Source organism: Phalaenopsis equestris, unplaced genomic scaffold (assembly GCF_001263595.1).
Source record: "Phalaenopsis equestris unplaced genomic scaffold, ASM126359v1 Scaffold000686, whole genome shotgun sequence".
NCBI lineage: Eukaryota > Viridiplantae > Streptophyta > Magnoliopsida > Asparagales > Orchidaceae > Phalaenopsis > Phalaenopsis equestris.
In genome coordinates, this window is record NW_018165126.1 from 167,967 (window position 1) to 181,238 (window position 13,272).

At 34.7% G+C, this 13,272-nt stretch overlaps 1 protein-coding gene across 1 annotated transcript in view; it reads right to left on the bottom strand.

The window, feature by feature from the left end:
• Positions 1-4,363, bottom strand: part of LOC110030243 — a 34,956-nt gene extending 30,593 nt beyond the window's left edge. The window contains 2 exon segments of the mRNA XM_020732863.1: positions 2,897-3,622; positions 3,722-4,363. Of these exon segments, the coding sequence (XP_020588522.1) occupies positions 2,897-3,622; positions 3,722-4,270 (1,275 nt within the window). The 5' untranslated portion in view covers positions 4,271-4,363.
• Between the last annotated feature and the right edge of the window lie 8,909 nt (positions 4,364-13,272).

Consider the following 13,272-nt stretch of genomic DNA (forward strand, 5'->3'; position numbering starts at 1 on the left):
AGACAGCGGGACTAGAAATTGAGACTCCTTTGGATTCCAAAACTTGATTGAGTATTCTTAACCAACCCAATCTACAAGGAGGCACGCATATATCTCTCGCCAAGGCATATAATGGCACCCATACAAACTACATGCACCATCACAAGCAACCACAAACACTTAGTTACAAGCCAATGCATGCGTCTGTTTAACTAGCTTTAATTATTTAGAAAATTCATCCTAAGAAATGCCAAACAACGATGTCATAATCCTTATAACAGAATATTTCAAATTCTATTTCTTCATAGTATTTCTAATCTATTAGTTGGGAGAATTATGGATAAATTCATCAAGGGTCATTAATAAAACATATATTGATAACAAAATAACCTACAAACAAATAATGACAGCTTAAAAATCTTCAAACCTAAAAAAATATTCAAATAAAGTATTCTTACTATGTTTAAAGTGCATAAATAGGTCATGCAGTTAATCTATATAACATAACATAATAAATATTATTATTTAAATTTATTTTTCACCTGATGCTTTCAGATCAAGCAGATTTTATTTTAACAACATGATGTCAGCAAAATATTTGAATAAATTCAGCTAATTTTATTTTAGACAAATCAGTTCTTCAAATTTTGACATTGCACCTTTCAAAATGTCCCTCTAAGCTATCTATCCAATTCTAAGAAAATTACAAGATTATGCCTTTCATCAAATGTCAAAATAATATGTGTAATTCTTTATAATTGTTTGGAATCATTCAAAAATTGATTTCATTTAAATTTCATAGTTTGGTTTCTTTTTCTAACCAATCAAGATATTAAGTACTACTTGTAAAAGATATTGATGGAATAACAGCCAATACTAAATCATATGTTAAATGTAGTAGGGTCTAAGATGTTTAATAATACTAATGCAATAAGTAAGCAAAACTCATAGCAACAAGCCATTATTTAAAAAAGTATGTAAAAATGTCATACAATAACAGCAAGCCTTTATCCCACTAATGATAATAATAAATAATAAAATCCTATTCAAGAAAAAATCTATGGCATTCTATTAGAGATTACAACTGCTAAATTAAGAATCTCAAAGACTTCCAAACAATTAAAATTTTGTGAAGTCAAAAGAAATATTGTAACAAATATGATTAAACCTTACCTCACTTTCAACCAGTAACGGACTATATTGAAGAAAAAATAAGAAAGAGAATGGACTAGGTTGAAGAAAAATAAGAAAGAGTAAAAGAATGTAAAAATTAAAAAGAAAAAGATAGAAGGAAAATGAGCATGTTTACAAGGGAAAATGGGAGAGGATGAGGACTTAATCCATCAAGGGAGAGTTTCATATAATATGATTATATAATGGAGGGGCATTTAAGTTTTGAATTCAAAGTTTGTTCTGCATGTATTGCAAAGATTGAAAGGAAGAGGGTGAGGACTTCTAGGACTTGTAAGCCATAACCCAAATGAATCTATATGATTTGGATACCAAAGGGTGTGGAAGCAAAAGCAATTATCTTTGTTGTATACAGAAAAATTTGTGGTGATAGAGTAGTGATTTATCGTCTTAGCATTATACGAAAATTCAGCTCACACGTTGATAAGAAAATATACAGCGAAGGGAGATCCCAATTTTTTTATGTGGAAAAACCCTAAAAAGAAAAAAAAAACATAGGGTCTAGCTCAATCCAAATAATCGACTATATGTTAGTCAGTGAGGGAGTATGTCCTTCTCTTAGGACGGGGATAACAGGGTTGCAAGCTTATACTAAAAACTACACTTATCTTTATATAGTTTAAAAAATACTAGTATTAGAAATTTCAACAATAGTCGTAGTCTAGCTACAACAGTTGCAATCAATGGTCGTCGACAATCTGTGGTTGATGGCGGTAAAGGGCGACGGCAGGTAGTGGTCGGCGGTGGCCGAGTGCTAAGTCAGTGCTCGATGGTGGTAGGTAACTACAGATTTCAATGGTTGCTCGACGAGTCTTCTCTCCAGAACAGACTCAAAAATTTCAATTCTCATTCCCTTCTTCTCCTCCGAGTGAGAGAGAGAATCAATTTATAATTTTTTTGGAAGGAGCATTTTGGTCTTTTGGCACATAACTTCTATAACCACTTGATCAAACAGTTCATATTGATCCCCCTTGATCATAGGTGATTTTTAATGCCTTAATGATCTCAGAATTAAGCGATCTAGAGCTCGTTGGATTTCACTCATTGAAACGCTTAATTTGACTGTAAATATGTCAAATTTAAAGTTCATTTGATCATTAAATTGATGATTCAAATCCTCCAATTGTGCTTCAACGGCTTAATCTAAGCTTGATTGGACCCGGATTGAATAAAATTTAAGGTCGTTGGGTTCTAGCCGAGAAGCACGCTCAGTTTGATTATAAATTTGAAGAATTCGGATCTTCGATGATCATGAATTTGAATTTTAAAAAGTTCTTATCAAAAATGCATCAAGATTGTGCCTGCTCATAAAAATTTGTTGATTGCACATCAAACTTGGTATTCTTGTTGTTGGATTTAGAAAGAAAGGAAAAGCCCAAGAAAACGAGGGACCAAGAAGGGAGAGATATGATTGGCCAAGGTGAGAAGATGAAGGTGCTAGAAGAACAAAGGCTACGATTTTGGGATTGCATCCATATACAGAGTTTCATATTCATCATGGACAGCAATAATCACCATTATACAAGACTAAAACCCATTATAAAAAAATATTAAAGTATTCTTGACAAGAAACAGAATAAATTATTTTCTTTATTACATGAAACATCATGAATAAAAATAAGCATGCCAAGAACATAAGCAAACATACTGTCACAGAGATCTGATCGAAGAGGAATCAACGGGCCTAATGGTTTTGGTCATTGTTTCAAGTGAAAGAAAACTTTACCTCATTCATGCCATCCTTATCTAGGCAATCATTTGTATGAATCTGTCGCATCTCTTCACTCAATTTTGTGATATCAGTTTGGCATAATGGGCATTGGAGCAATAAATTCCTTTCTATTGGAACTGACTCTGTGCCTAAATTAAATTCTTCAACTGTTGACATTCTACTGACAGAATCCCCTTGTTCGCCCATCTCGCAGCAGAGGTCCATCAACATATTTAACTGGGTTCCTGGTTCAAGTTCATCACTGACATCCACTTCTTCACTACTCCTAGTGTCTGTATAAGGAACTAACTTTCTACTTGAGCCAAGAAGTTTAGCTTCAACAGACATGGCATGATGATTTCTATTTTTCTTGTCCAATAGAACAATCCCTGCTAGGCAACTTTGAGGACTCGCATATTGCATCCCTCCAATTGGACCCCTCTCATGTACCTTTGGATCAATAAATTGTTTGCTCAACTTCAATTCCTCAGAACCATGTATTCCCGAAGGATCATCTCTGCATCCAGACAAGACTGACTTCTCTTTTGATTCCAAAAGCCTTGCTTCAGATGAAATTTTCCTCCGGTCTTCTGCATGATTTGAAATCAGACCTTCCATCTCTCTCCTTGGCCAATCTTCAGCTAGTCCTAGCTCCGTTGATGCGAGGCAGGCAACTCCCTCTTCGGCCTCATTACAGACACTGCATTCGTGAGCAGATTCTGTCTCCCACACAGCCACTGGCTTTTCCCCATCACAATAACTTCTTAGATTTGGACTAAGTTCATCAAAAGATGTGCATACATTAGAACAATCGAAGTCAGAGTTGGAAGAATCACTCACCGCAGATTTCAAAAGGGTTGATTCAACGGACTCCAAGCACGGACTTCCTCTCCCAAACCGCCCTTCTTCACATGGCCAACCATCCACAAACCTCGGTACATCTGATGCTGATAAATTCGATTTCAGATCCTCAAGTCCATCCTCCTCAACGCATCCCACAGTAAAATCAATGTTCCCTAAACCAACTGGAACAATCTTGTGGTAAAGCTCCGCCTTTCGTTTGCTCACTGGATTTTTTTCCTTTCTTTCTTTCAAAACCCTCGAATCCGAAGTTCGGTTCCTGAGCATACTGTCATTCTCCTTTCCATTTGCAGCAGAGGGCCTCCGTCTCTTCCGAGCACGGTAGCCATTGGAGGGCTTCAAGGGCTGAGAAAGCCTGCTTTTGAGGGAGGAGAGCATGAAACTCTGGCTGAGGATGGATTGGCTTGGATTCTGGAAGTCGTCATCGTCGCCGCCGCCGTCCCTTCCGGACATCGCAAGGCTTAGCGCATGGAGGTTCTCATCCGCTGACCTAGGGTTTTTTGTCAGATTGAAATTCGGCGGCACCATGGAGCGGGGGGTCTCCTGGTTGAGCCGGAGTGATGATCGTTTGCCTCGACTGTGAGCTTGTTAGCTCCCCGCGTTAGCTCCCTGCTGCTTGGATTTTGTTCGGATTAGTTCAAAATAGATCAGTCGATCGGGGCGTAGATCTACGATGTGCAATGCACGGGAAAGCGTCACTTGAATTTAATTCCCGCCAAAATGATTTTGTAGTTTGATTATGACACCTAGTTCGGATTAGTTCAAAATAGATCAGTCGATCGGGGTGTAGATCTACGATGTGCAATGCACGGGGAAAGCGTCACTTGAATTTAATTCCCGCCAAATTGATTTTGTAGTTTGATTATGCCACCTAGGGTCCCTATCCGGGAAAAATATTACATCAATACCCCGTACTCCAAGCGTAGCTACAATCCGATTCCAACGGTTAGGAATATCTCGTTGTGTTATAGGAATAATCCGAGGTCCCTATCCGGGAAAAATATTACATCAATACCCCACACTCCAAGCGTAGTTACAATCCGATTACAATGGTTAAGAATATCTCGCTGTGTTATAGAAATAATTCGTCTGTGTTCTTTATAAAAATTAAAGTGTTATTCGAGTATTATATGTTATTATTTGATTATTTTACGGTGTTATTAGATATTCTCTAGTGTTACTTAATTTGGGGTTGAAGTGCTGTTATTTGATTATTTTACGGTGTTATTAGAATATTCTCTAGCGTTACTTAATTTGGGGTTGAAGTGTTATTGAAATATTCTCTCGCGTTACTTGATTTGGGTTGTGTTATTCTAGTAATATAGTGAAAATTGAAATAACACTGGAAATATGTCAAATAACACAGCCTCAAATCAAGTAACACGACGGAATATTTCAATAAGACCGCAAAATAATTGAATAACATCATATAATACTCGAATAATATTTCACTTTTTACAAATAACGCAGATGGAATATTCTTGTAACACAATGACATATTTATAACCATTGCAATCCAAATGTAGCTCTACGTTCAGAGTCCTGATGTAATATTATTCCCCCTATTAGTGGGACTGATTTTTTTTTCGACGTGGCCTCAGGCCATAAATTTTTTTTTTTTTGTTTGAAATAAAAGGTGGCGGGGTGGGGAAGGCGGAATGCGGGCCCGCAAGTTCGACCCTACGGCCTGCATCCTCGAGAGAATATTACCAGCTTTGCCCCCGAACATCGTCTTTACCCTCCAAGCTTCTACCATAGCTTCTCGCGATTAGATTCATGGCTTCATCGACTCTTGTACCTCCTGCCCGAACGTCTCGCATCTCTCATCGATTGGCATTAGCAATACCAACTTTAATTAATGCATTGATTTGCATTAGCATTATTCTCCAAAACATTTCTTACTTGTTTGGTTTGTTCTAAATGGGGGCATCAAGTTTATTAATTTCTTATTAAAAAAAAAAACATTTAGGCTAATTTCAATGTTAAAATCAAAATCGTTATCCTCTTAGTTACGACAATACCATAGCTTACAATCTCAATCCTAAATTGTCCTGTGATGGATTTTTTATTTTCTTTATTCATCAAACTCGTTCTCGATCAATTGCTTGTCTGCGATTTGCTTGTCCGTGATTTCTATATTTCTATTGTTAGCAAAAACACGACTCCATAATATAAATCCCTTAACAATAATTTGGAGTGAGAGCAGAAAACTATTTCATTTTATGATCTCCAGCTATGTTATCATTCTTCAAAGCATTAAGAGTGAAAATGGAAATGGTAAAGTTCTATGACTTTGTTCTTTCTCATTTTTTCTTATTTGTTCATGGCTAATTTAGATTATCCAAATTTGGAACCATCTTTTGATAGCCCAATTATAAATGGACTTTTACTTCCATTCATAGGTCATAATAATTCATGCTCAACATATCGTTTGGTTCTCTCATTTTCATGTTTTTTATTTAATTCAATATAGATTAAAACTTCAAGTAGTGGGTTAGTTTATTAAAGCCTAATAAATACACTTCCATTTTATTTCAATTAAATTCAAAAATATTAACTACATTTCTAATCATTCTAATAAAAAATTATCAAAATTTTTTTGGGCTATTGGTGTACCATTAGGATTTAATTCAAATTGAGGGGGCTTAAAAAATGATTGTTAAATCTTGCTATAACTGAATTAATTAGTTGAAAAGTTGAGTTTAAATTAATCAATTGTGAAAGGATGGTGCTAAATTTAGATTTAATATAATTTTGATCGAATCAGCAATTAACGGATATGGGATTTATTGAAGTAGAAAATTTTAAAATCTTAAAAAAATCTATTTTATGATATTTAAGTTAATAATGTTTTCTTAAAACAAGAGATCAAATGACATCTTAGGAAAAATGAGCTATAGTTAACTCGAAAACTATACTTCTCATAGTACTTCATAGTTCCTCATAACAAAATAAAAAAGAAGTGTCTTCTCAACAAAACTCTCTCTCTCTCTCTCATATAAAATCTAAAATAGTTTTTAAATTGAACATAATTAAGCAATAACATATTCAAATATAGAAAATTGAGTAAGTAATGAATTAAAGATGAGCTTATTACCAAGTAGAGCACTATCTTAAACACACCACAAAATAATATTTTGGGGGCCATTACATACCAGCCAATTCCTATGCATTTACATATCATACACCCAAACTAGACTTTTTATATTTATACCACCCAAAACTTTCTTACCACATGTATCAAAAAAGCTACTACCATTTTTTACTTTTGAAAAGTGATATAGGCACCTTTCCACGTATAGATAAGATAGCATGTATATAAAGATTGGAGTTTAGGTGTTAGATACTTAAATACATAGAAACTGTGTGATATCTAAGTAAATCTTCCTAGTTCTTTTGACTCATATGCAACGCAGCTGGTCAGCAAGATAGTGCTCCAATATTATATCATATAATAATATTTAATTTAAATATCATATTTGAAATATAGTACAACAACAACAATAACAACAGGAAGCATTTATCCCATTAAGCAGGGTCTGGTGCATGAATCATTTTTCTCCATTGCTTTCTATTGAGTTTCATATTTCATTTAATTCCAATAGACTAAGTTTATTTTATATACAATATACCCAAGCCTTTTAGGTCTAGTTTTGCATTTCTTAACATCAGTTGAATCTAAAACATTCACTCTCTTGGTCAGTTCATCATCAGATGGTCATCGTTTAATGTGTCATGTCCATCTTAAACAACTCTTTCTCTAATCTTTTCCGCTGTAGGAGCTACATCAACCCTATCAAGGATATATTTATATCACATTTTGTCTCTAAATGTCAAGTCACTCATCCATCTAAGTATTTTCATCCAGCAACACCTACTTTATTTTATGTTTCTATTTTAAAGACCAACATTCTGAGCCATAAAACATCGCAGGTCTCACCATCATCTTATAAAATTTTTCTTTCAATCTAAAAAGTATTTTTTTATCACACAATAGTTCTGATGCATTCCTCCACTTCAACCAACCAACTTGACTTCCCCATCTATATCACCATCACTCTGAACAACAGAGCCAAGACATCCAAAACGTTCGCACATTTTAATAATATGATCATCCGTAGCTACAACTCTGCCCCTAAAATTATATTTCATATATTAAATTTTAGTTCTACTCAAAGGAAAACATTTATTTCAATATAGACCTTAGTATTTCAATTTTTTCTTGAATTACTTTTTTTAGTTGTATCCAAATGAAACCAAAAACGAGTATTTCTGGGGACTGCGCCGTAATTTCGGGCATGCACATCACATGTTGCAGGAATGTTAGCGTACCTTCCCTGGCTTTTTCCTCTTCGTGCAAGTTAGAATGGAAGTCTAAAAGGGCCGCAGTTTTTTTCGTGGAAGCAACCTCGCATTAACTCGATAGGCCACGTTGAAGGCATGCATGCTGCCTCTTGCATAAGAGTTTGAGCAGCTGTTTATCTCACGAATTTAGGTATCTAATATTTAAATTTAAATTTTTACATTTTTAACATTCAAATATTTCATATCACCTTAAAAATATTACTATTAGTAATTTTTTTAAAGTCGGATACACTTTTATCATGCAATATAAAGTGGTAGTAATGTAAATTTTAAATACATAAGAATGGTGTGGCCATGTATGTAAATCTTCCAAAGAGCAGAAGAAGACCATTGTGATTTGTCTTGTCAAAAGGTCATATTTATAAATTCATTTTAATTTTGAGCTCTTTGAAAAATTTGGTGATTTCAATCAAATGTTTCAAAGATTAGAAATTATAGTAAAGAATTAGAAGAAGTGAATATTGATGTGAATTATAAAGAATTATCTTTCTTCAAATCGACAGAAGATATTGCGATTGTACAAGTTGTAAATTTGTTATTGCTAGAAACATAATAAAGGTTGATGAATGATATGGCAGGATGTGAAGATTCTAGCCAAAATTTTTTAGGGATGGTGACCTCACATAATCGCTCAGTCCTTCATTGATGGTAAATCAAGGAATGATTAAAATAAAAAAATTCACATACATACCAGACAATTCTTACGTATTTATATATCCATTGAATTCTTTAGAGATAGGGGATCCCGTGTCGTCCGTGAATACATAAAATCAGAAAAGATCCATTAATATATAAATGACGATAGAAAAAGTATGAGAGATAGATAGATAAAATACACCCATTTTCTTTGATTATCCCAATAATGCTTATTCTTGGTGAAAATTTTTTCCTCTCGGTGTAGGTACTCATTCATCTCTAACAAGAGCAGGAGTGAGAGGTCCCTTAAAAATCGACGGGAGAGAAAAAAAGAGAAAGAGAGAGACAGATGAAGAGGGGGTACCTATCGGCCGAGTTAAAAGTCCTTCCCTTTCAACCCTCCTCCTTTTTATACACGATATCTTTAGGCACTTTTAATATGAATGAAATGTACAGCCATCGAAATTGTCAGATTGTCAGAGATAAATGGTACAGTCATCCCTAGTATCACCAAGGGACGAAGATCATCGAATCCTTAAAGGCATCTTTAATGAAGGCTTTCAGACATCGTTGGTACGGCCATTGCCACTAGGCCGATGAAAGAACCACGCCTTAATTGCTCGATGGCATCCATAATGAAAAATTGATAGGTGTCACTATCAGTATGGTCGACATTATTAATGATGTTATGCTCCAGCCACCCTTTTTGATGGATCAAGCTCAACCACTTTGGCCAATGGGCTTGATTCATATGTTTCAGTCGATGACTCTGATTCATCCACTTTGCACTTCGACAGGTGTACATGATTCCTTATGTGTCTAATTGAAGTTTTAGTAAGTTGACCAACTGGGATTGGAGGTATGAAATATGGGTCATCAAACCTAGTTCATATGACGGGGTGCTCAAAATTCATGTGATTGCTAGCCATCAATGGGCCAGCATAAATCTGAAAAAAGTATAAACTTGTTTTCATGAAGGTTTATCATTTGGTACTCAAAATTCATGTGAAAGCTAGTCAGCAATGGACGGGTATACTTTTGAAAAGGTATAAGTTGGTTTTACTGAGGCTTTGTTGTTCCAAAATGTTGAAACTTTTTTTTTGGCTTTTTGATTATATATATTTTAAAATTTTTCAGCATCTGTAAAAAAATACAAGCAACATTACAAGTGTAACAAGAGAAATAACAAAGAAAAGTAATAATAAACAAGAAAACAAGAGTTAAACGTAGATTCTCAGTAGTTTAATTACAATTCTCCTAAACTCAGAATTTTTTTTAACGTCTTTCCTAAACAACAACACCAAAAACTTGACGACATGAAAAGTTGCGGTGAAGCAAATCAGTTGAATCACATAAATATATGTATCAAGTAATAATATGGTTAAAGAGTATCATGTATTGATCCCAATATAAAAGTGTTAAAAATTATTCTGGATGGCGAGTCTCTACTTTACTATGCTTTTAAACCTAATTTAGCGTGATCACAAAAAAAAGGTGGTTATCTAAAATCTTACTTAAAAGTGAAAATAAAAGATAACAGGGTGATAAAATAGAAATAACATCGATAGAGAAATATTACAATTCTTCAAGGTATGTAAGGCTCACGCCCATGTGATTTAGGTGGTGTGGTGGGTCGTGGTTTTCCTAGATTTTTCTCTACGTGATAGTTGTCAACAATGATAGAAAGTCCTCCTTATGCATATACCTAAATCAAGAGGAGATTGGCATCCATGAAGTTGAGGCTTCTTTAATCTCCATGACATCTTGCATATTTATATCGATCCTTTTTCTAGGTTGCAAAACCCGGATAAAAAATGTCTATTGTTTCTTAGATTTTGTGGTTAACCATTTCGTTCCTTTGCACAATGGTCAAGAATCACATATTACGAAATATGTTAACATCCTAATTTGTCACTATGTTAATACAACAGCAAAAAAAAACTCTGATTCCTCAAGAAAATGATATAGTGAAAGAAATCATTCAAGAAAATCACAAAAACTGCATACAATGAATAACAGAGGTGTGAAAGGAATGCAGTTATGCATGTTAATAAGACAAAAAAATAGTCCATCAAAATCATTGTTGGAAGTCAAACTGAAAGCTAAAGCTTACGAAATAAGTTGTTCCCTCTTCCACAGCAGCAAACTCGTCTCTCAGATAACAATACTCTCAAAATTAAAATATGTGGTAAAGATTAAACACAAGAAATGAAGGTGAAAACTAATCGAAAGCTTTATTTTATTTCAAGATTGAAAATATACAAATAACTTTTTTTACAAGTGTTCAAAAAGAAAAAGAAAAAAATCTCACTAAATACATATGAAGCTGAAGGCGAGCCAAACATTTAAAGACCCTCGATCTTCTTAACTGCTTTCCTGCTCTTCCTTGTCCACCTCCTCCAAACTATGGAGTAATTTAGAAAATCTATCAAGATCAGCCTACTCAAGAATGAATAGTTTCACCGTTACAATCTGACAGAAAACTAAGGACGCCCTAACTAGGGGTGTAAATGAGTCAAGCCGACTCGTGAGCCTGCTTGAGCTCGACTTGGTAAATGGTCCGTGAACTAAGCTCAATGAGCTAACAGGGCAAGCTCAAGCCAACCATGACTCAACTCATTAATTAGTGAGCCAGTCCATTTAAAAAATATAAATATAACATATACTCAAAATATATTAAATTTCAAGACTTTATCTTTATGATATTAACAATGTTCAAAAAATAATATTTTATTTTGTATATAAAGTGATTTCTTATTATTTATCCCCTAATTGTTCATTGTACTTGTCATCTTATTACAAAGCAAACTTAAATTAATATAATTTTCTTTCTTTTATAATAAACAAGCCAGCTCGAACTAATGAATTTTAGCTTGAGCTTAAGCGCTAACCCGATAAAATTAACCATGCTTAAGCTCAGCAGAGGGTAGCTCGAGCTTGAATCGACTCATTTACAACCCTAATTCCAACTCTAAGAGTGCAACAAAGGTCTCCACTTGCCAAGGCTAGGAAGGAAGCTCAATAAGGAATTCATCCAACATCTTAATTATTGCTCTGTTTTCCCTCAGAGCTTGGTTCTTGTTTTGGTTTATTTTGTAAGAACTCAGAAATGTCAACTTTTCTATCATCGTATAATTCCCTTTTCCAAATAAATCTCTCTTCTGGATCATGGAAATGATATAGAGAAGAACAGAATCGAAAAATCATAACATACTACGATGATAGACAAACAAATATTGAAAAGAATGTGAAGAGCTTATGTGTGGTAAACCTCGTCTAATAGGTTAAGAGTGACCATCCAAACAAGAACAAATCGAGACACATTTAACTAAATATTTACAAAAAAATGCCTACATAAGCTACCCAAACTAAACAACCAAATGTGTGCGTTTGTTTTGAGGTCAAGAGCACTCTCAAAGGGATATATCTTGTTTGGTTAATTACATCTTGGGGGATACTGTAGAATAATCTTGATTAAAGGAATACTACTTACACTTATATAATAACTAGTGAGAGGGCGTCACCAAAGACGGTTATTTCACAGGAACATCCTGATACTTTCAGAGCTCTCGCTAAGCCACAAGACAGACAATTAGGTCAACTCATAGGGTCCACACTATGCCTTTAAGGCCTAACCGAGCCATAAGAGTAGAGCATATATCACTATATCCCAAATGGGAGGCGTCCTATTCACAGTTGGGGCCTACGAGATGACATTGACGAAATCTCAAAAGGAACGACAGGGCTTAGAGTGGGTAAGCAAAAGAAGGTAGAATAAACCTAATCGAGCAGAGATAGCCAGTTCAGAATACCATGGATATGTCATCCCAAGTTATTAGGACCTTAAGTCTATCTGGTCATAAAGGTGGTCGACCCAACACAACCAGAGATCCCTTGTCAGCAATCCATGAATTGCTTCGTGCAAGGGAACCTCGATAGCCCTAAGGTAAAGAGAATGAAACTCAAAATCCTATGACCTTATGTAGGTAGAAAGTAGAGGTAAGAATTATACCAGCCAAAGTGGTGTGGAAGCCTCTAGAATGAAAAAGGGAAGAGTTACGACCACAAGGCCGATGCAATCTCACAAATGATTTATTCCCCGTATGGGTTGAGAAGCCTTTAAAACCCTAAGTGTGTTAGACAACCACATAAGTAGAAATCTATGCTAGGCCAGACGAGTTGAAGAAGCACGAGGACTTCTCATCTGGACATGCAATATGATGCAATTATCTAAAGTCCTAAACTTGGAGGGTCTATTAGATATGACTTTAGTTATGGTCATGTTATGCAACTCATTTAAAATTTGGCTCGAAGGCCATACAAGAAAGTAAACACAGATTTAGAAAAATCTCGAAATATTTTAATCCAAAATTTTGATTAGTTTTAATCTTTTATTAGGATTTTTTTAGAAAAATTATAATTTTATATCATAAAGAAAGTAAACACAGATTTAGAAAAATCTCGAAATGTTTTAATCCCAAATTTTGATTAGTTCACAGATTTGGAAAGTAAACACAGATTTTTTTAGA